This window comes from Branchiostoma floridae, chromosome 16 (genome assembly GCF_000003815.2).
Source record: "Branchiostoma floridae strain S238N-H82 chromosome 16, Bfl_VNyyK, whole genome shotgun sequence".
NCBI lineage: Eukaryota > Metazoa > Chordata > Leptocardii > Amphioxiformes > Branchiostomatidae > Branchiostoma > Branchiostoma floridae.
Window position 1 is genome coordinate 13,606,275 of NC_049994.1, and position 18,137 is coordinate 13,624,411.

At 42.5% G+C, this 18,137-nt stretch overlaps 1 protein-coding gene and 1 long non-coding RNA gene across 5 annotated transcripts in view; both read left to right on the top strand.

Moving 5' to 3' along the window:
- LOC118403090 (zinc finger E-box-binding homeobox 2-like) overlaps positions 1-13,392 on the top strand; it is a 64,865-nt gene extending 51,473 nt beyond the window's left edge. The window contains exons 3-8 of one of the 4 annotated variants that reach the window (XM_035801557.1): positions 2,414-2,575; positions 2,896-3,111; positions 5,731-5,933; positions 6,367-8,458; positions 9,229-9,402; positions 9,834-13,392. In XM_035801557.1, coding sequence (XP_035657450.1) covers positions 2,414-2,575; positions 2,896-3,111; positions 5,731-5,933; positions 6,367-8,458; positions 9,229-9,402; positions 9,834-10,024 — 3,038 coding nt within the window. In that variant the 3' untranslated portion in view covers positions 10,025-13,392. Of the gene's footprint in view, positions 1-2,413; positions 2,576-2,895; positions 3,112-4,257; positions 5,934-6,366; positions 8,459-9,228; positions 9,418-9,833 lie in introns of those variants that run through there. The other 3 variants (XM_035801555.1, XM_035801554.1, XM_035801556.1) reach the window with 3 other exon arrangements.
- Positions 13,393-15,854: 2,462 nt separating this feature from the next.
- Positions 15,855-18,137, top strand: part of LOC118403479 — a 5,886-nt gene continuing 3,603 nt past the window's right edge. Inside the window, exon 1 of the long non-coding RNA XR_004829651.1 lies at positions 15,855-15,922. This is a non-coding gene — a long non-coding RNA (uncharacterized LOC118403479). The remainder of the gene's footprint in view (positions 15,923-18,137) is intronic.

Below are 18,137 nucleotides of genomic sequence, written 5' to 3' on the forward strand. Positions count from 1 at the left end.
TGCAGTCAGTGAATGCTCCATCTGTCTGAACAATAAGGTGTGCCCGTGGGGGAAAAGTGAGTCACGTCGTTCCGGTTTCCCTTCCTGTCCCAGGAATTCCTGGTTCCTCGGAATTCCCCATGACGGTTTCCCTGCCAGAGGAAGTGTAGTGCGACCTTGTGACCTTGACCCCGCCACCTTGCCTCCCCTGCGCGCTCAGGTGTGCTGGTGATTGAATCACGCCTGTCCAATCAGAGTGCTGCAGCAGATTAGCGGCAGACATTTCCTGTCAGTGTAGACTGTTGCTGACCCCACTGGTGCCAACAAAGTTTAAAACATTGTATCATTCACTGTGAAACAAATGTGAAGGCCTTGTCAGTTCCATTCATAGGTTCTGTGTAAAACCTTGAGTGCCTTTTGGCTACCACAGGTCTGGTTGTTACAGAGTTATTCAGCTGGAAAAAGGTGAACTGGCCTGATAGGGGCATAGTTTTCCAAAGAAGACATAAAGGATTGCATCGTAAACTTTTCTCTTATGTCATCTTTTTGTTAGATTTAGAACTGGGATTCTCACAGGTAAGCTAGCCATCTATGGACAAACTTTCTATTGGTTATAGTAGAGCTTGGCAACGTGAAGGTTAAACAAGGGATGCAATCTTTTTTTCTGAAATTGAAAAATTTAGTAGAGTTATCTCGCAGAACAAGAAATACAATTCGTACGGCCAAAGAAAGGAAAATACATTACATTGTTTACCATAATCCACAACTAGTCAGGTAGAACTGAATTAATGTGTACAGTGAGGAGTGAAGAATTCCATAGGCTCTGACAAATGCCAGGTGAAGGTGGGATTGTTCGAATCAGCGTCAGCGAATAAGTCACCCATGTCGCTTCGGCATCAGGTGAGCGGCTTAATCTAATCACCTATCCATTCAGCGCTGCTCTCCCCAATTATATCGGCATGTTTTCCTCCTGCATTACAATTAAGCTGGCCTGTTTCTTCACAGCTTCCTTTGAAAACTGGGTCACAATAATACAAGGAAAGGAGAGTAGCCATCTTTTTAACCCTTGTCATCACTGTTTTGATGTGCTTGGATAACGGATAGAATAAACACACTGATCAAGGTTAAACATCCAGGTGAACATTAGTTGCAAGTTGTAATACAAAGAAAATCAAGTAATGGTAAATCTTTTAAAGAGTCGGATGTTTCAGATAATATCCACTATTTGTATCTTTCATCAGTGATGTGGGAATAAGTCTGAAGACAAGTGTAACATGTATCAAAATTGATATGGTCTACTAGATATGTTGTGGATAATTCAACAGAACTGTTTTCCTTTGGTGTCTTATTTTGTGCTTTTCTGTGTTTTGTTTCTCGTCGGATCAGACCAGAGGTAAATGTGAGTTGCTGTCATGCATATCTAAACTCCCCTCCCCTTTAATGGAGACGTGTATGGCACACCTGGCACAACTTAATTGGATTAGATCGGGTCTGAATAATTCAGGTTGGGAAAATGGGGCGCCAAGGAGGAAGATGGAGAAGATAATGATGCTACTGTGATGTCATCTGTCGTTAGATCTGTTTTAGGAACACTCGTCAAGTGAGTTCTGTCTTACCTGGTCATGGTAGGTAGATGGACGTGAACTTCTCAGCACTGGAAGGGCCTGAATACATTACGTTTTCCAGTTACCTGTATAACGTCACCCCAAGGAGTATATTTGGGGGCATTTCTGGCATAGATTGGATATAATGTTATCAATTTTGTTGTTGATTTTGAACAACAATCTCTAATTTCCCAGTTTGAGTAGACCAAAACTGTTCCAGCCTACATTGTACATATAATAGAATTTCCCAAGCAGCCTTCATAACCCCTGGTCAGTCAGTCCTCAGTCTTAGTGAGTCGCGCTTGTCTCAGTTTTGATGTTTATGATTGAGAAAAAGAAATGCTGTTCCAGTCCTACATTTAACCTTGAGGTGGCCTTTAACAGTTTGGGCCCTGTTACTTCACTTGGTGACCCTTGAATAAGGTATACTTAACTCAGTGCCTAGAGGTGGTCTCTAGCCTTGCACTGTACTCTTCAGTACAAACCTGACCTGTTATGCCAAGAGGCATTTTACCAGGTATGCAAAACAAACAAAACAAAACAAAACATAACTTATTCTTCTTTGTTGCTAATGTAGAGTTGTTAATCTATTTATCTATTGTTGTTGTTGTTGTTGATTACCAGCAGAATACGAGGAAGAAGACGAAGGTGCTGTGTTAGACAATGCCGACATGTACAGTTGTTTATCTATTTCTTTATTGTTGTTGTTGTTGTTGTTGTTGTTTACCAGCAGAATACGAGGAAGAGGAAGGCGAGGGTGATATGCTAGACAATGCTGACATGTACAGTTGTTTATCTATTTATTTATTGTTGTTGTTGTTGTTTACCAGCAGAATACGAGGAAGAGGAAGACGAAGGTGCTGTGTTAGATGATGCCGACGCCAGCAGCACCGCCCACATGTCTGACTCCGGAGTGGCGGACGACAACGAACCAGACCAGCGATTGGACGACAGTTTACACATGGAGAACGGAACACCTGTCCAGTCACCAGGTGAGTTCTTGAAAGCAACACTAAGTTCCAGGGTTGGACAAGTTTTCTTAAATGCACTTGTCCTATCCGGCAGGTACAAAGAAAATTTACTAGCCCGGACCAACTTTTTGCTTGCTCGAAATTTGACTGAAATTTGATTGAAAGTACGTATTTCACTTTCAGCAATGGAATTCTTTTATTACTGGCTCTATTTTTTAGTGAATGAGGCCATAAATAAACTAAGCATTGGTTCAAATGAGATATCCAATGGCTTGTATCTTACTGCAATAGAAAGGGGGAAAATTTGATAATAAGTTAATTTAAAAATTGTTTCTCCCCAGCTGGCGATGACATCTCCACGACCCCCAGTACCCCGGGAACGCCAGACCACTCCAACCCCCCTACCCCGGGGACCCCCCACCGTACAGACGAGCTAGCCGGGGATGGCACGCAGGCGGAACACGACATTCGGGAGTACGCCAATAGGAGCGACACAGCCATCGTTTACCCTGAGTCTGCAGACGATCCGATGGTCGGCCATGCACCTGCCAACGGAAGTGAGTCTGCAGTTTAAGATTGACATATGATTATAAAGAAAGGACACCTCCTGACTGTAATTTGTTGCACAAAACTTAGACTCGCCCAAATTTTTAACTCCAGTCTTGTCAAAGAATAGTAAGCTTCTGTGATGTCATGTTATGAAGATATATAGAACATGTCAATCAGTACGCAGAGGATCATAAGTTGCGGGAAGTCCATGACAAAGACTGGAGTTTAAGAGTCGAAAATTTGGGCAATACTGATTTTTGTCTCATCAGATTTAACGAAATTGTACTGCACTGGAAAATCAACTGCTACATGAAAGCAGAGTCAGAGAAGGAAGTGTGTACCTTGATTGTTTGTTCACACAAATAGTTTCAGACTGTTTTGATTTAAAAACTTTTATAGGGATGTATGTGTTATGTAGTAGTGGATAGAACACCAGTGCAATATGGATTTTTTTAATTTCAATTTATCTTAAGGTCTATGGAAACCTATGATGTTGATGTTAACAAATAGTCTAGTTTTGAATTGGTTTTCTTATACCTATATGGAAAATATTGATATTTATTTCAGATATGATCTAGTAAAGTACAAGTTAACTGTTAACCATATTTTCTCTCTCAGCGGTAGAAACCATCACATCATGTGATGTAATGATGGCGTCGAACTCTGCAGTGTGGATGTTGGAGCCAGAGTTGTAGTCCCCATGTCTGTGAAAACCCACCGCACGTACTGTAGTGTGTGTGACGATGTTGTAAACATGTGTAACAAACACTGTGTCACACTAACCAAAACACAGAAAAAAGTGTCAACAAGCGTAAGTAGTCGAGTGAGAGACTGAGAGGCAGTGTTGTTGTGGTGGTGGCAGGCACGTTTGCATGCAGAGCTCAGCACCAATCATGCATGTCATGTGATCAGCAGCTGACTAATCCACGCTGTTAACCTAACCAATCATTGCTAACCTGGGCGATATGAGCTGTAATCCAGGGAATTTTGTTACAAATGAGCCTAGAAAGAGTACACAATTCGAAAGTTACTCAAGCAACTTGGTTGATTTGGGAACTGAGTCAAGACGTTTCAGATAGCATCCATCATCTTTTGGCAATGGTGGTCGCTTCTGACTGTTCGCGAAGTCCTTCCAGTTGCTTGAGTAACTTTTGTATCATGTATCTTGTTACTAGGATGTCCAACCATTATTGATATACCTGGAAAAGTATATTATTCATACCATTACCACCTATACATTCTCTCAATTTCTCTTCAAGATCATAACCCAGAATTCCCTTCAACTAAAACTATGACCATCAAAATTTAATTTTTAAAGAAAAACGCGAAATTCCCTTGGTTGCAGTTCGCCTTGAACGGTTTAATCACACAAGTTTAATGCATGGTTACAAAAGCACGAGGCAAACTTTGCTGCACAATCCTGCTGCATGATGGGAAATTTTCATGGGCTTTTCAAGGTTAAGTATAAAGGGTTTTCAAGGTTAAGTATGACAGATAAAAGCTTCATCTTTGACATAGTTTCCTGAACACTTCAGTCTTGTTTGCAACATTGCCAAAGTATCATGGAAGCTCATCTGTGTTGGTAGTACAATCATAGTACAATGCTAAACTTCTTCCAACACAAAAGTGTCAAGGTGTCAGTGTCAAAACATGCTAAAGACACAAATCATTTCCTGGAAGAAAAATAGAAACTTTCTGTAACAAAAGAGTCAGTTTTACTGCTGTCTGTTTCTTCAACTACAAACAACGAACCTCACACAAAGTGTTTCCTGGAAGAAGAAAAATAGAAACTTTCTGTAACAATCTGTTACAAAAGTGTCAGTTTTGCCACTGTCTGTTTCTACAACTACAACACAGAACCTCAAACAATAACAGTGAGGTATTCTTGGACTGCTTTTGGCAGATAGAAGAATCCCTACAAATTATGCTATGTCTAATTCCCGGCTAATTGACGACAAGTAAACTAACATCTGCAGCTCCATACATCTGTTATGTCTATTTATGTTATTAAAAGAATTCAAAGTGACAAAATTTTTACTACGTGGATAATTAGTTTTATCGAGTACCAAAGTTGAGTCTACGATTCTAAAACAGCATTTGTTAACGAGACTGAAGTGTTCAGTCCAGTCTACGCCAACTGCAGTACTTTGGCAAGCACTTCTCAACTTCTCTCTTCCAGGGCAAACTCCTGCTGTATGCATTTTCCATTCCAGGAACGGTTGATGGTTCCTCTGAATCCCTAAACTTTTCCTTCTTCATCCCTTTGATTATCAATGATTTTATTCAACTTGTCAATAAACTATATAAATCTCTTTTTTTAAGGTGATCCTTGCAATATGGTGTTCTTCTTCACTTGACTCTGAACACTTTGGGTGGATATCCTCTCCTCAGCATTTCACCAGTGTACCTAAACTCCCCTTCATTCCAAGTGGCGCAGCCCAAATGCTTCTTTTCATTAGAGCAAGTCAACTTTTGGACTGTTCCACTTTCCGAAATGAGGGTAGTTTGGAATCACTGGCCTGGCAGATGTGGTGACTTTCGCACAGCTCTATCCTTTGCGTTTCATTTCTGGCTGTAACCATTTTGTTTCTGTCTGTTAACTAAAACAATTTGTACATGTTTTCCAGCTCGGAATATGTTGGAAGATCAGCTGTTGTCCTGTCCGTACTGCGACAGAGGCTACAAGCGGTTGACATCGTTGAAGGAACACATCAAGTACCGCCATGAGAGAACGGACAGTAGCTACGCCTGCAACGAGTGCAACTACACGTTTGCGTACAAGTCTCAGCTGGAGCGACACATGGCGTCGCACAAACCAGGGCGCGACCAGGTCAGTACAAATGTTATGTCATGTATTTCGCTTCATAAACATCACTTTGCCATACTGTTCTAACCTCCAGAATGTCTGTCAAAGACCTTTAATGTAAATAGCTTTCTTCCCAGGTGATCTTAACATGTGTTATTATGTATCAATATATAAGTTAATTGCAAATTCTTGCCTGTGGGCTAATTGCAAGTGACAAAAAATGACAGGCAGACGTTTGGTAAAAATCATAGTAAGCGACTACCCAAGTCTAAAGGCTAACTCTAAAATGTGTCTTACCGGTATTGGGTTTGACTTGGGTTTTTTGAGACAGTAGAAGATGAAGGATCGCACCTGTTCTAACAGTACATTGCAATTTAGCCCTAGGCTACGAGGATGTGTTGCATATCTTTTAGTGTGTTGTTTATCTAATAAACCAGTTGTCTCATCATCATTTCAGGTCTGCGAGAGATGTAACAAGGCTTTCGTGAACATCTACCGCCTGCAGCGCCACATGCTGACGCACACCAGCGGGAACCGCAAGTTCAAGTGCCACGAGTGCGGGAAGGCCTTCAAGTACAAGCACCACCTGAAGGAGCACCTGAGAATCCACAGCGGGGAGAAACCCTACGAGTGCCCCAACTGTCACAAGCGATTCTCACACTCCGGGTCCTACAGCTCCCACATCAGCAGCAAGAAGTGCATCGGGCTCATCTCCTTCCGGAACAAGATGGCGGCCGAGATGCCGCCAAACGTCGTACCAACCAGCATGCACCTCCTCATGGCACAGGCGGCTGCAAATCCGACAGTGTCGTTGCCCAACGGTTCCGCAAACCCCGCCACGAACGGACTTCACGCCAGCTCCACGGGGCTGTTACAGGCGCAGCTTAATCTGACGTTGCCGTCACTCCTGGCAGCCACGCCACCCCTAGGTGCTCCGTCAACCTTACAGAATCCGGTTATGGTGAAGACAGAGCCTTTGGACACACTAAGCCCGCCGATGTCCTCCAGGAGTAGTATTTCCCCGTCGTCGTCAGGCGTTTACGTTAGCAGCTCAGGAAGTTCGACAGAGAGCCCCGTGAAGGGCGACATCAACCAGGTGAAGAAGGTTCTACAGATCGTGGAGAACACGGTAACCAGGCAACAGAAGGAGACGGGCGCCATGCCGGACACGCGGCCCCGGGCGGTCGACAACGCTGCCGGAAATCTCAGCGACGAGCTGTCAAAAATCAGGGAAAATGCCAAGGCCATGTCTCTGGCGACAGAAGCGCTGTCTCTCAGCGACGCGGCTCGTTTGCCACTAAACCTGAACGGATTTCACGCAGGAGACCCGACTAGCGCTTCGAACTACATCCTAAAGTACACCCTGGAGAAGTTCAACCAAGCCAAGGCCCTCCAAGCCTTCTTGCCCCGAGAGAGAAGCTTTACCCCAGGTAAGGAGATGAAGGACTACACCTGTAGATACTGTGGGGAGGCCTTTCCCGGCGCCATCCCGCTCCATCAGCACGAAAGGTACCTGTGCAAACAGAACGAGGAGATTCTCGCCGCCGCACAACTTCAGAAAAATACGCAGCTCGCCGAAGCATCTCTGATCGAACAGGCTAGGTCGTTTAAGCCTGACCTCTTAGACTTGCAGGGCCAGTTCCTTCAGAGCAGTTTAGAGAAAGCCAAGTCTGAGTTGGATCTGTCGAGCGAGCACTTGACCGTCCTGAAAGCCTACTATGCCTTACATGCACAACCTTCCCCGGAGGAGCTCATCAAAATCTCCAACGTTGTGGGACTGCCGAAAGACTTTGTGGAAAGCTGGTTCGCGAACATGCGCGAGCGGAATGAACCCAGCGGTGGTGACGAGAAGACGGGTGACTCAGAGCGCACGACAGGCAGCGAAACTGAGGTGCTCAACCTGTCTGCAAAGGCAACGGCACCTAGTACCAAACCAGGGGAGAACAATGAACCGACAGAGGCAGAAATACCCAGAACGCAAAGCCCTTGCGCTAAAGAGGAAGAAGCGCAACCACAGTCTGACAGCGATGCCCCTATGGACCTAACTGTTCCCAAGACGGAGGCATCCAAATCCAAGCCCAACAGCGTAGTCACCATCTACAACAAAAGAAAAAGTGCCATGTTTGCGCCCATCCCCGACCCCCTCCTTACCAACCCTGCTGCGTACTACGCAGCCCTGCCGTTCTTCGGCCAAGGCGGTATCCCCGCGCCGTTTCCCGGGTACATAGACTTCCTAGCCTCCCCGATGACTGGCGCATTTCTGAACGGGCTTGGCTCCCCCTACCTCACTCCCGGCTTCAATGCAGCTACCCTCTCCACCAAGAGGCCACGGTTAGACACACCCACTCGCGGGAGGAGAGGGAGAAGACGAGTCTACGACAATGGCAGTCGGGTTCCCATGGCAACACAGTCGGTCACGCCCGTCCAGACGTCCTCGCCGATGCACCCGTCGATGGATCCAGACACACAGAGCCCCCTAGCACTGGCGCAAGAAACTGCCGAAGGCTCGCCCAGTATACCCTCCCCCTCCCCATCCGGAACCTACCCTGGTAAGAGGACATTTCTCTTTTACTGTCTTTGTGATAAGAAATAATACACATGAAATACATACATCCACAGTCTGCAACTTATTTTCCTTTGTGATTTATAATTACCAGAACAAGAAATGACAGCTGATATGCAGATATGTTTTGTTTGCCCTTTGCTAATGTTTAGACGGAAGTGCCTGTATTGTGTACAGTCAAACCTGCCCAAGAAACCACCCAAAGAACAGATCAAATCTGGTCCATGTGGACAGGTGGTCACTTTAGACAGGATTGTTTATGCTTGTGGCAATGGGAAAAAGTATCTCAGAGTTGACCAAAATGTCATTACCAGGTGGTCTTTATGTACGGGTGGTCACTTGTGCAGGTTTGACTGTAGTTTTCAGTATAATTTGAAGAACCAGTCTTGGTGGACTTTTCCCTTAGGCTCCTGTTTAGATATCAGTGTTTTCTGCAATTATTTTTGTTTTGTTCAACGTCGTCGTTTGTAGTTTGTTGAATAAAATAGAGATTATTTTTTAAGAACTAGTTTGGTGGACTTTCCCCTTTGTTAAGACTCCTGTATAGACATCAGTGTTGTCTACACACTGATTTTTGTTAGCCCTCTGTCGTTGTTTGCAGTTTGTTATTTTTTAAAGAGCCAGTTTTGGTGGACTTTCTTCTAAGACTCCTAGGAGGTATAGACATCAGTGTTATTTGCACTGATTTTTGTTTTGTCCACCGTTGTTTGTTTCCTTTGTGTAAACGTTCCCCCACTGTTGGGTTGTCACACGCAGGCTATATTGGTGATTCCGCCAGCTCTCCAGGTTCGCCGGCCCTCTCCACGGGAACCCCGGGAAGGAGGAGGGATAGGACCACCCGGACGGAGGACGGGCTGTACGCCTGCGACTTGTGCGACAAGGTTTTCCAGAAACACAGCTCCCTGCTCAGGCACAAGTACGAACACACAGGTGAGACCAACTCCGGTATGAGACCCATTACATTGTTTAACCTAAATGTAATCTCAACTACCAGATTAAGGATGAATACATGTAAGGCTTATAACTTCATTTATGCTGAAATGTCTTGATAATTTGCTCATGATAACAGTTTGTATTAGGTTTTGCCACAGTAGCTGTGGTTGACTAGACCACATTAGTGGAAGTTGTTGGAACTGAAAAGAAGCTGAATTGGAACTGGAAGATTTACATGGAAACATCTTCTGACTGGAAAACTACCTTTCATCAGTGACAGAGGTAGTGTAGTGGATGCTGCCTGAAATGTCTGACAGTTAACCAATTCTATCCAGTTGTTGGAGTGAGTGTTAGTACTGTTACCTTTTGTTTCGTATTACCAGGATGCCTAACCTTCATTAACGAATCTTGTTGTTTCTGTCTCGCAGGGAAGCGTCCGCACCAGTGCCCCATCTGTCAGAAGGCCTTCAAGCACAAGCACCACCTGATCGAGCACTCGCGCCTCCACAGCGGAGAGAAACCCTACCAATGCGACAAGTGCCTGAAGCGGTTCTCTCACTCCGGCTCCTACAGTCAGCACATGAACCACAGATACAGCTACTGCAAGAAGGACGACTAGCAACTGGCATCAAGAGTTTCACCACAACATTCTGTACAAACAGACATTTGGGGTAGAGTAGGAAGGACTCTGTAGGAACACTTCATCTTCTATCACAATATTACCATAAGCCATATTGTTACTATAATATTCTGTACAAACATCTCAAAAGAGCATGAAGCATTAGAATCACAGTTACAGCGATCACAAGACAGACAATAGACACATCACAAGCTTCCTAATCAGAAGAACAAAGCAAATTTGATCCCAAATTAACTTTTTTGGTGTCCATTCCTCAAGTTTCAGAGCAGTTGAGACTACGCAACAATTTAGGTCCAAACTGACAGTTTCCAGTTCAAATTATGTTCAGTGCCAACAAGCAAATTTCCATCCCAGGACCGAAGGACGGGTGCTGGAAACAGCCCTGTTCCAAACTGAAATCTGAGAGAAGGAAGTAAGGATCTGATGCTAGCTTTTCCATTGTCCATTTTTCGACAAATCATGAATATACCATCCCACAATCTGGTGAAACTTAAACTGTTAGGAGGAGACTGTTGTCACCACTAATGCTGAAAATGCTGCTTGTGAAAGGAATCGCTACAGACCTCTTGAGGACGTTATTGGAGCTATAGCTAAGACAAGCCTTTGTAGATAAATACAAGAAATAGTTAACTATTTAGAAAATGATTTTTTGAATCATTTTTTAGATAGGTGCAGATAGCTTTAGGTACAAACCACTAGTTTCTGAACACAGAAATTGACATACATGTAGATTAATAGCTAATAGCTATGTTAAGAAAAATAGGTTAATTTTCCTATGTGTAGGTATTTAGGGAAAGAGTTGTAAGGTATCATATATTAAGAGTTTGCTGTGCCACTTCTTGCCATTGTAAATTGAGCAAAATATAAGGTCTTGCCATTTCTACAGTAGAATAGGACATTTGAGACATTTTTGTGAGTAACAAATGTGATACGTGTATATGTAGGATTTCCTTAGACAAGGAAAAAGCCAGATGCCTTATGTGCAATGTTGAATAGTATTAAGATATGTGTTACATCTTCCATTTGCTTAGATATTGTATAAAGATAAAACCACTCTTTGTCACCAGCGATTCACCCTGTTCCCACCCACAAAACTAAATGGTATGTTCCACTGAAGGGAACATAGCATGTGCCACTTTGTTTTAAGGGGTGAGAAGGCTTCTGGAAGAAATTCCCTCCTGTACATATGTGAAGAAAGAAAAAGCCATGACATCTTTGTGTTTTGTAGACTAAAGTGAAAGTGTTTGAATTAGTTGCCAAAAGAGACGACTGTGGAAATACTACCAAGATGTGGAAAATTTAGTTAGGATTTAAAATCGGGAGATGTAAGATACAGAAACTGAAACTGAATGGAGAGTGAAGAATTGGTTAGTGTTGTGTTTTTTGGCGACGCCTCTGGTGCGGAGCCTTGTGAAGTAAGGAAATGTGAGAATGTCATTACTGGACAGTATTATTTGCTCGTGACCAATACACACTGTCACGATGCGGGTTTGATGCCGTCAGATAGCAAATATAGAGATTTCTGAATTGTTTGGTACTTTTGTTTCTGGTACGAGAAGAGATAGACGTGTGAGAAACGTGTTTTGAACAAAGGTGCTGGTTTGATGCAGAGGAAGGGAAATGTGGTTGACGTTTAGCAACTTGCAATGTGCTGGTTTGAATACATGAGAAGAGTTTACTACAACCTTAGCTATACTGAATTTAAAGTCTTGTTTACATACAACAGTATGTATTGGTGCAAATTATGTTGCCATAGTGTGTACAAAGATATACTTTTTTAGGTATAATGGCCAAGAACATGTTGCATAGTTTGAAGAAGATACAATGATCAGAGAGAAGAAGGAGTATATGAATTGCTTTTGAATGAAGAACTTTTTCATTCGAAGGACATTTTCAAAGTTCAGGAACACTTGTCACTAGAATGGTTTGCTCAACATTTTCTAGGACTTATTGGGACTCTTATGTCTGTAAAAGAAATAACATAACATGACCATTATTTTATGACTGTTGTTCCAAGTCAGAATGAGTCTGGCAACATCTTGTTAGTTATGTTGCAAAATGTCAGTTGCCAATTTTTGTACGAGAGAGTAAGACTGGAAGTAAGCCTCTAATACCTGACCACTATGTTGTGTTTCATCAAAGAATAAGCCATATTTTATGTCATACATTGTGTGATAAGTTGGTATGATATTTTCAAATATGTTGTGATGTAGAATTGTGATCAGTTTTTGTACACATCAGTAACCTATTTCAGACTTGGTATGTTCCAAACACTTCCTTAAAACCCAGGCATTTTGGGTTGGTCCATTATTGTTAGGGGTCAGCTTTGGGGAACACACTTTTAATAGATTATCATAGTTTTAAGAAATAGAAATATTTTTAAGAAATTGAGAGCCACACATTGTTTTAATTTACCTGTGCAATTATTTGAAATGTTGTAACCATTGGTGGCACAGTGGATGTTAAATTTACCTAGGTAATTAGCTAATTTGGACTATTTTAAGAGGATTTGTAGCTATTGTTGTGATCTATATTAGACAATATAATTAGCTAGTGCATGCAGGAACGTGTTGGCTTGCATGAGTAGTGTAGTAGGTGCAATGTGCACCAACATTGAAGGAGGATCAGATTTATGGAATGTTTTCTTCGGGGCAAACCATGAAGAATTGTAGGGATGTGATATGTTGAAAAACTCTTCACTACCTACAGTATGTAGCTATGTAGATAGATAAAGAAATTTGAGAGAAGAGCATATGCAAATTCTGGAGGGGGAGTCCTGAAATGGAGGAAAAACTTTTAAAAAAGAAGACATTTTGAAATGCACCCCTCCAATCCTTCATGGTTCACCCCATACTGTTGATCATTTGTGAATATCAATTGCATTTCCTATATCATGTCAGCTTGCTCAGAAGACTTATTTGTTGCCAAATTTAAAAAGTATATCAAATTATAAGTAGCAAAATCTGCTCATAAATCTTACTAAAACAAACATTGGAGGATTATTGTGCCTAGTTACCATGACTACATACCATATTAGGTAGTGATTTTTTCCTGCCTTGTACTCACTCTTTGCAAAATATGCACCTTGTACAAAAAACGGATATTTTTGTGTTATTGGATATATAAGGCACTTGCATGCAAGGCTTGAATTGCAGGCTTAGTATGCAAATATACAAAAGTTAACAACGTTAGTCGTAGAAAATATTTATTATTTACTCCTTGTTTATTTATTGGTTAGTTTTGGCTACCTGTGTTTATTTATTTTGACTTCAATATATGTCAAGCCTTTTTTGTATTTTCAGTTGTCTGTATCTAAAAACGAATAAAAATTAAAATGTCTAACTTTACTGTGGTGGTTTTGTGACTTGTATTGACATGTTGAAGTACATGTATATTACAACAAGAGTTAGCACAAAAGTTTTGCTGCAGTACCTTAGGAAGCCGTTAAGGGGCCCATTATCGAACTTGACCTGCGTTTTCCCCACCCCTATCATCAGGATCCATGAAAGGCTTCTCGAGTTATGACAGACACAGAAACACGCTCAAAACATAAACTTCTGGTAAAGGTAATCAGGTTGATGGGGTCTTAAAATAGAGCACTAGGAATCCTATAATTTTGAAAGTTTCGCGTTGGTTTAATTGTCTTGGTGACCAATTTTTTTGTAACCGTGAAATTAAATCACTTAAAGTAAAGTAATTTACAGTATTTATGTCAAACAAATGTGTAGAATATCTCTTTATTTTCCGAAGATTTTCTAGAATTACAAAATAACAGGACATGCTGTTTGCTGTGATTGAGGATTTATAAAAGCCATGTACACAGCTAGACAAAAAGGTGGCTGGATGTGCCAAACTAGCCTCTACCAGACACGTGGGTGTTTTTGACTCCCATGTCTATGACCGGCCGACTTCCCTAGCACTACTAGTAGCAGTAGCACACTATTCCTAACATGCAAGCAGATCCTACGGTAGCATAAGATAGTATCAAAGCTAGCAAAGGAGTGAAGCCGGCCTAGGAATAGCCATACACACTCCTAGGTCTGCTTCACTCCTCTGCCAGCGTTGATATCTAAATGCTGCCGTAGGATCTGCTTGGAGATAACACTATTCCCTCTATTTGTCCTTATTAGTATTTGACCAACGATACGCGGAGCCTGCTAGAAGCTAGTTCGACTCCAGGTCCCTGTGGTTTCGGCTGTTATCCCAGAAAGTTCAAACAACCAGTCATGCGCCGGCATCAGGTCTGATCCATGTAGACATATCTTCTCTCCAGGATGTTCTAAAAGTTTATTACAATGTATTATCAATATCATTCAGCACTCTACACCTGTGCTCAGTCCTTCGCTTGGTTCCACTAAGGTCCTTGGTTCCACTGTCTTTATGCGCCTTATTCCTAGTTTTGGCATGTCTTCTTGTTTTTGAAATGTTGAAAAACTGGAATCAGAAAAAGAGTTCTCTCCACGTTAGTTGTCCACGTCCTTCAAGCACACGCCTTCTTTGACTCTCAAATGCCCCTTGGTCCCGTCTCCTTCACACTTAAAGACTCCCGGCTCCCTACTTCTCGTGGCCTTTAAATTTTGTCGAACATTTCTGTACAAATTTGACCATAGCGAAGCATGTTCAATCAAAAACAGGTCTCGCAACTTACGAATTACCTTCCAAACAACCCAACTACGCGTTACATTCACCCAGCCCTTCTCAGCGCGAATATTCTTTCGACACGAACAACAATCCTTTAACCCAGAAACTCAGGTTTTGAAAGGAACCGTGATCTTAGTCATCTTACCCTGGAAGTTTTTATTCTACCTCCTAGCGAGAACGGAGGCAGGCGGCGCCACCGTGTCTATGCCATGCGGTGATGCGGAGAGAATAAATAATACAAGGTGAGGCAGCGCGCAACCCGTGACAAAATATCTCCGCAACCTGGTGTGTTTTAATAACTGTCAACCGTTTCAGCGCACACACTTTTTACAGCGTGCAGTCACGGCGTGTTTACGGTGTGAACACAGCCTCCATGGTCGCTAACATGTGGACAAAACCCACATCGTTTCGACTATTTGACTGTGAAATGTCACGATTCCGACTTAGTATTACTCATTCCAGTCGTCCATGGTGCAATTGCCAAGTGAGTAAAGTGTTCGCCTTGTATTGAGTTCCATCCTTCACCAAGTCATGCCAAATACTTTGAAAAATTAGTTAGTACTCAGCATTTGGGAAAGAGTTAAAGCGCCTTGTTGTGGTGATTTCACAATGGTGTGTGGCCCAAGGGCTATTGAAACGGAGATGGGTGCCGCTCAATGCACCATGATTTGGTGCTGGAAGGACTTTGAAAGACACACTGGGTTTTCCGAAAGACACCCCCCCCCCTAACACTCTCTGAAGTATGCATTACACAATCAAGATGAATCAAATACATCTTCAAGACAAATGGATTAATTTACATGTGCATGATGATGATGATGATGTATAAAGCTAAAAGGAAGGCTTCCGAAAATGTACATGACCAGAACAGGAGAAACGAAGAGTTCTTCTTGAAGATTGATTCCATCTGAAAATAATGGAAGGGGGTGGGGGGCGGTTACAGGTTTTAAGCTATTGTCTTCCACTTTGTACTGTGACTATAACGTTAACTCTTTGACGCTGCCAATATTCTAATGTGTCGTTTTTACATTTTCATTTCATCTTTTTACGTATTTTCGTGCCGTTACACATTCAAACATCTACACTACCGAATTCTTTCATGTTCTCATGCGTGCGGAACAAGTAAAAACAAATTTTGACAAAGAAAAGACTTCCCACTGCTCAAAATGGAATAGCCCACAAGATTCTTGGAAGTTGCCTTGCATCACCTCGTAGCTCACCTTCAAATCTACACAGGTAAACCTTACCTTACACAGGTAAAAGGCGGTCGTTCTTATAAGCAGTGTGTTATGTAACTTACCGCTTCTTGGAAACTGGCCGCTGAGAAAACTGTCATTAAACTGGAACACGGTGGTCAAAATGGCCCCCAAAAATCCGAAGTCGCAAATCATGCATATTGATGAGGAAATCAATGTCAATCACCCATTTCACTACTGGCAACAATAGCTGATTGGTTTACACCTTTGCAGGCGGGGATTAGATTTGTTTTGGTGGCTCCAAGTGGAGCTGATTTTTGGCGCGAACTTGCCACTTTGATATGCGCGTCTTTTCTCCGCCTCATTGACATTGTTCTCCGGTTAAGATGGGGTCACACCTGCGTATATAGTCAAGTCAAGTCAAGTCAAGTTTATTGCACAACGATTGCAACAGGTACAATGTATGGCAAATTACGTATATATATCTAAGTCCGTATGAGGAGCGCATGGGAGTATTTGTCTCCACCAGGCTCCACAGGTCGTTGGAAAAATAATAGAAATTGGACAAACGTAAACAGGTAACATGTCAGACGAGTTAGCTGTGTCGCTAACCATACTTCAGCTAACTCATCTGGCATGTTGTGTATCCGTATTTGTCCAGTTTGTACTATTTTCCCTCGCCCTGTGGAGCCTGGTAGAGACTGAGAGGTTCATACGCACCTCAAACGGACTTAAATATATATACGCATGTGTGACGCCACCTTTAGGCCCCCTTTCCACTAGACGGCGATCGAGCTTCTTGGAATGCGAAGACTGTTTGCCTTGATCAAATCATTCAATGCGCGTGTGCATGCCAGTTTATAGAAGATGAAATTAAAAAGCGTTTCAAGTGAGCATTTCCTGGAAGTCTATTCTAAGTTCTACACTCGGAGTGCTGTGATCGTGCAACAGAATTAAAGAATCGCATTTAAGCGTATAATGAAACATTTTTGCTTTGTTTGTGGTTTTCCATTGCTGTACAGTGTGTAAGAATGGTAGGTTCTTTAGCTAAGGGCACAACCAGCCGTGCGTGCAATTTGTCCGTACATTTTTTTTGGAGGCCACGTCCGCCACGTATTTCTGAAAACGTTCAGGCTGTACAAGGCAGGCGCGTGGCAAACCCGCAGCCTGATGGCACACAAAGTTTTGCCTGCAGGTAAAGTTCTACGGCGTGTCTGCGTGCCGTGCGAAATCCGTCGGATTCCCTACGAGTTCGTACGTACGGAGGCGCTACCTACCTAGTCTCTACCAGACTCCGGTGTGACAGCGATCTCGCCCCCCCGTGATCTCGCCCCCCCGGGGGTGAAATCACTAGCGATTTCGCCCCTCCCGGGGCGAAATCACTAGCGATCTCGCCCTCCCCGGCTAGTGATCTCGCCCCCTTACTTCGCCCCCCTTTAGCGATTTCGCCCCCCCCCCCCCAAAAAAAAACGGGTTTACATGACATTTTAGAAGTTGATTGGTATAAATCACAAAATGCAGTTTCAGAATGATATAAGTACACGAGTTTGATACATAACTCCATTCATAGTATCAATATTAACGTAATTACATGGTAATAAGATAGTTGAACTTGTTTCAGACAAGGAGGGTTGGGTCCCTTGTATTCCAATTATTGCATATACCTGAGTCTTGACATAAGATGTATTTCATTGTATTCACCTGTCCTCAAGCAACCTATATATCTCCAATATGAAGTCTCTACCATGAAGTGACCACAAAAGAACTATGTAATGTCTTTATTAATTATGCAAATATTAGGTATTAATTAGAATAACGCACATTTTGGTATATGCACCTGGCCAAGGGATATCTTCACCTCCAACATGACTGTTTTTTCTAGTATTTAGGAACTGATGCATTTACCCGTGTTTCTTAAGACTGGTACTTTACCAGTGTTTGTGTAGCATTTAGCAACAGCTATATCAACTTGCGCGTAGATAGTGTTTATAATGAGAAACTATTATTTACGTACGTGTGTTTTTGTTAGTGCTTTGGAAATGTTTCCAGCACAAGAAAGAAAACACTGAGACAAATTGAAAACATATAGCTGACGTATTCCGTACCATAGACGGTGTTGATTTATACGTTCGCAGTAGCACTGTTTTTATGCCACCTCAGCTGCAAAAATTGTCTTTTTCATTTCAATGTTATGTTTGCACCGAACAATATAGTATCGACTTTCGAGGTATGACATCTTACGGTACGGTAATAAG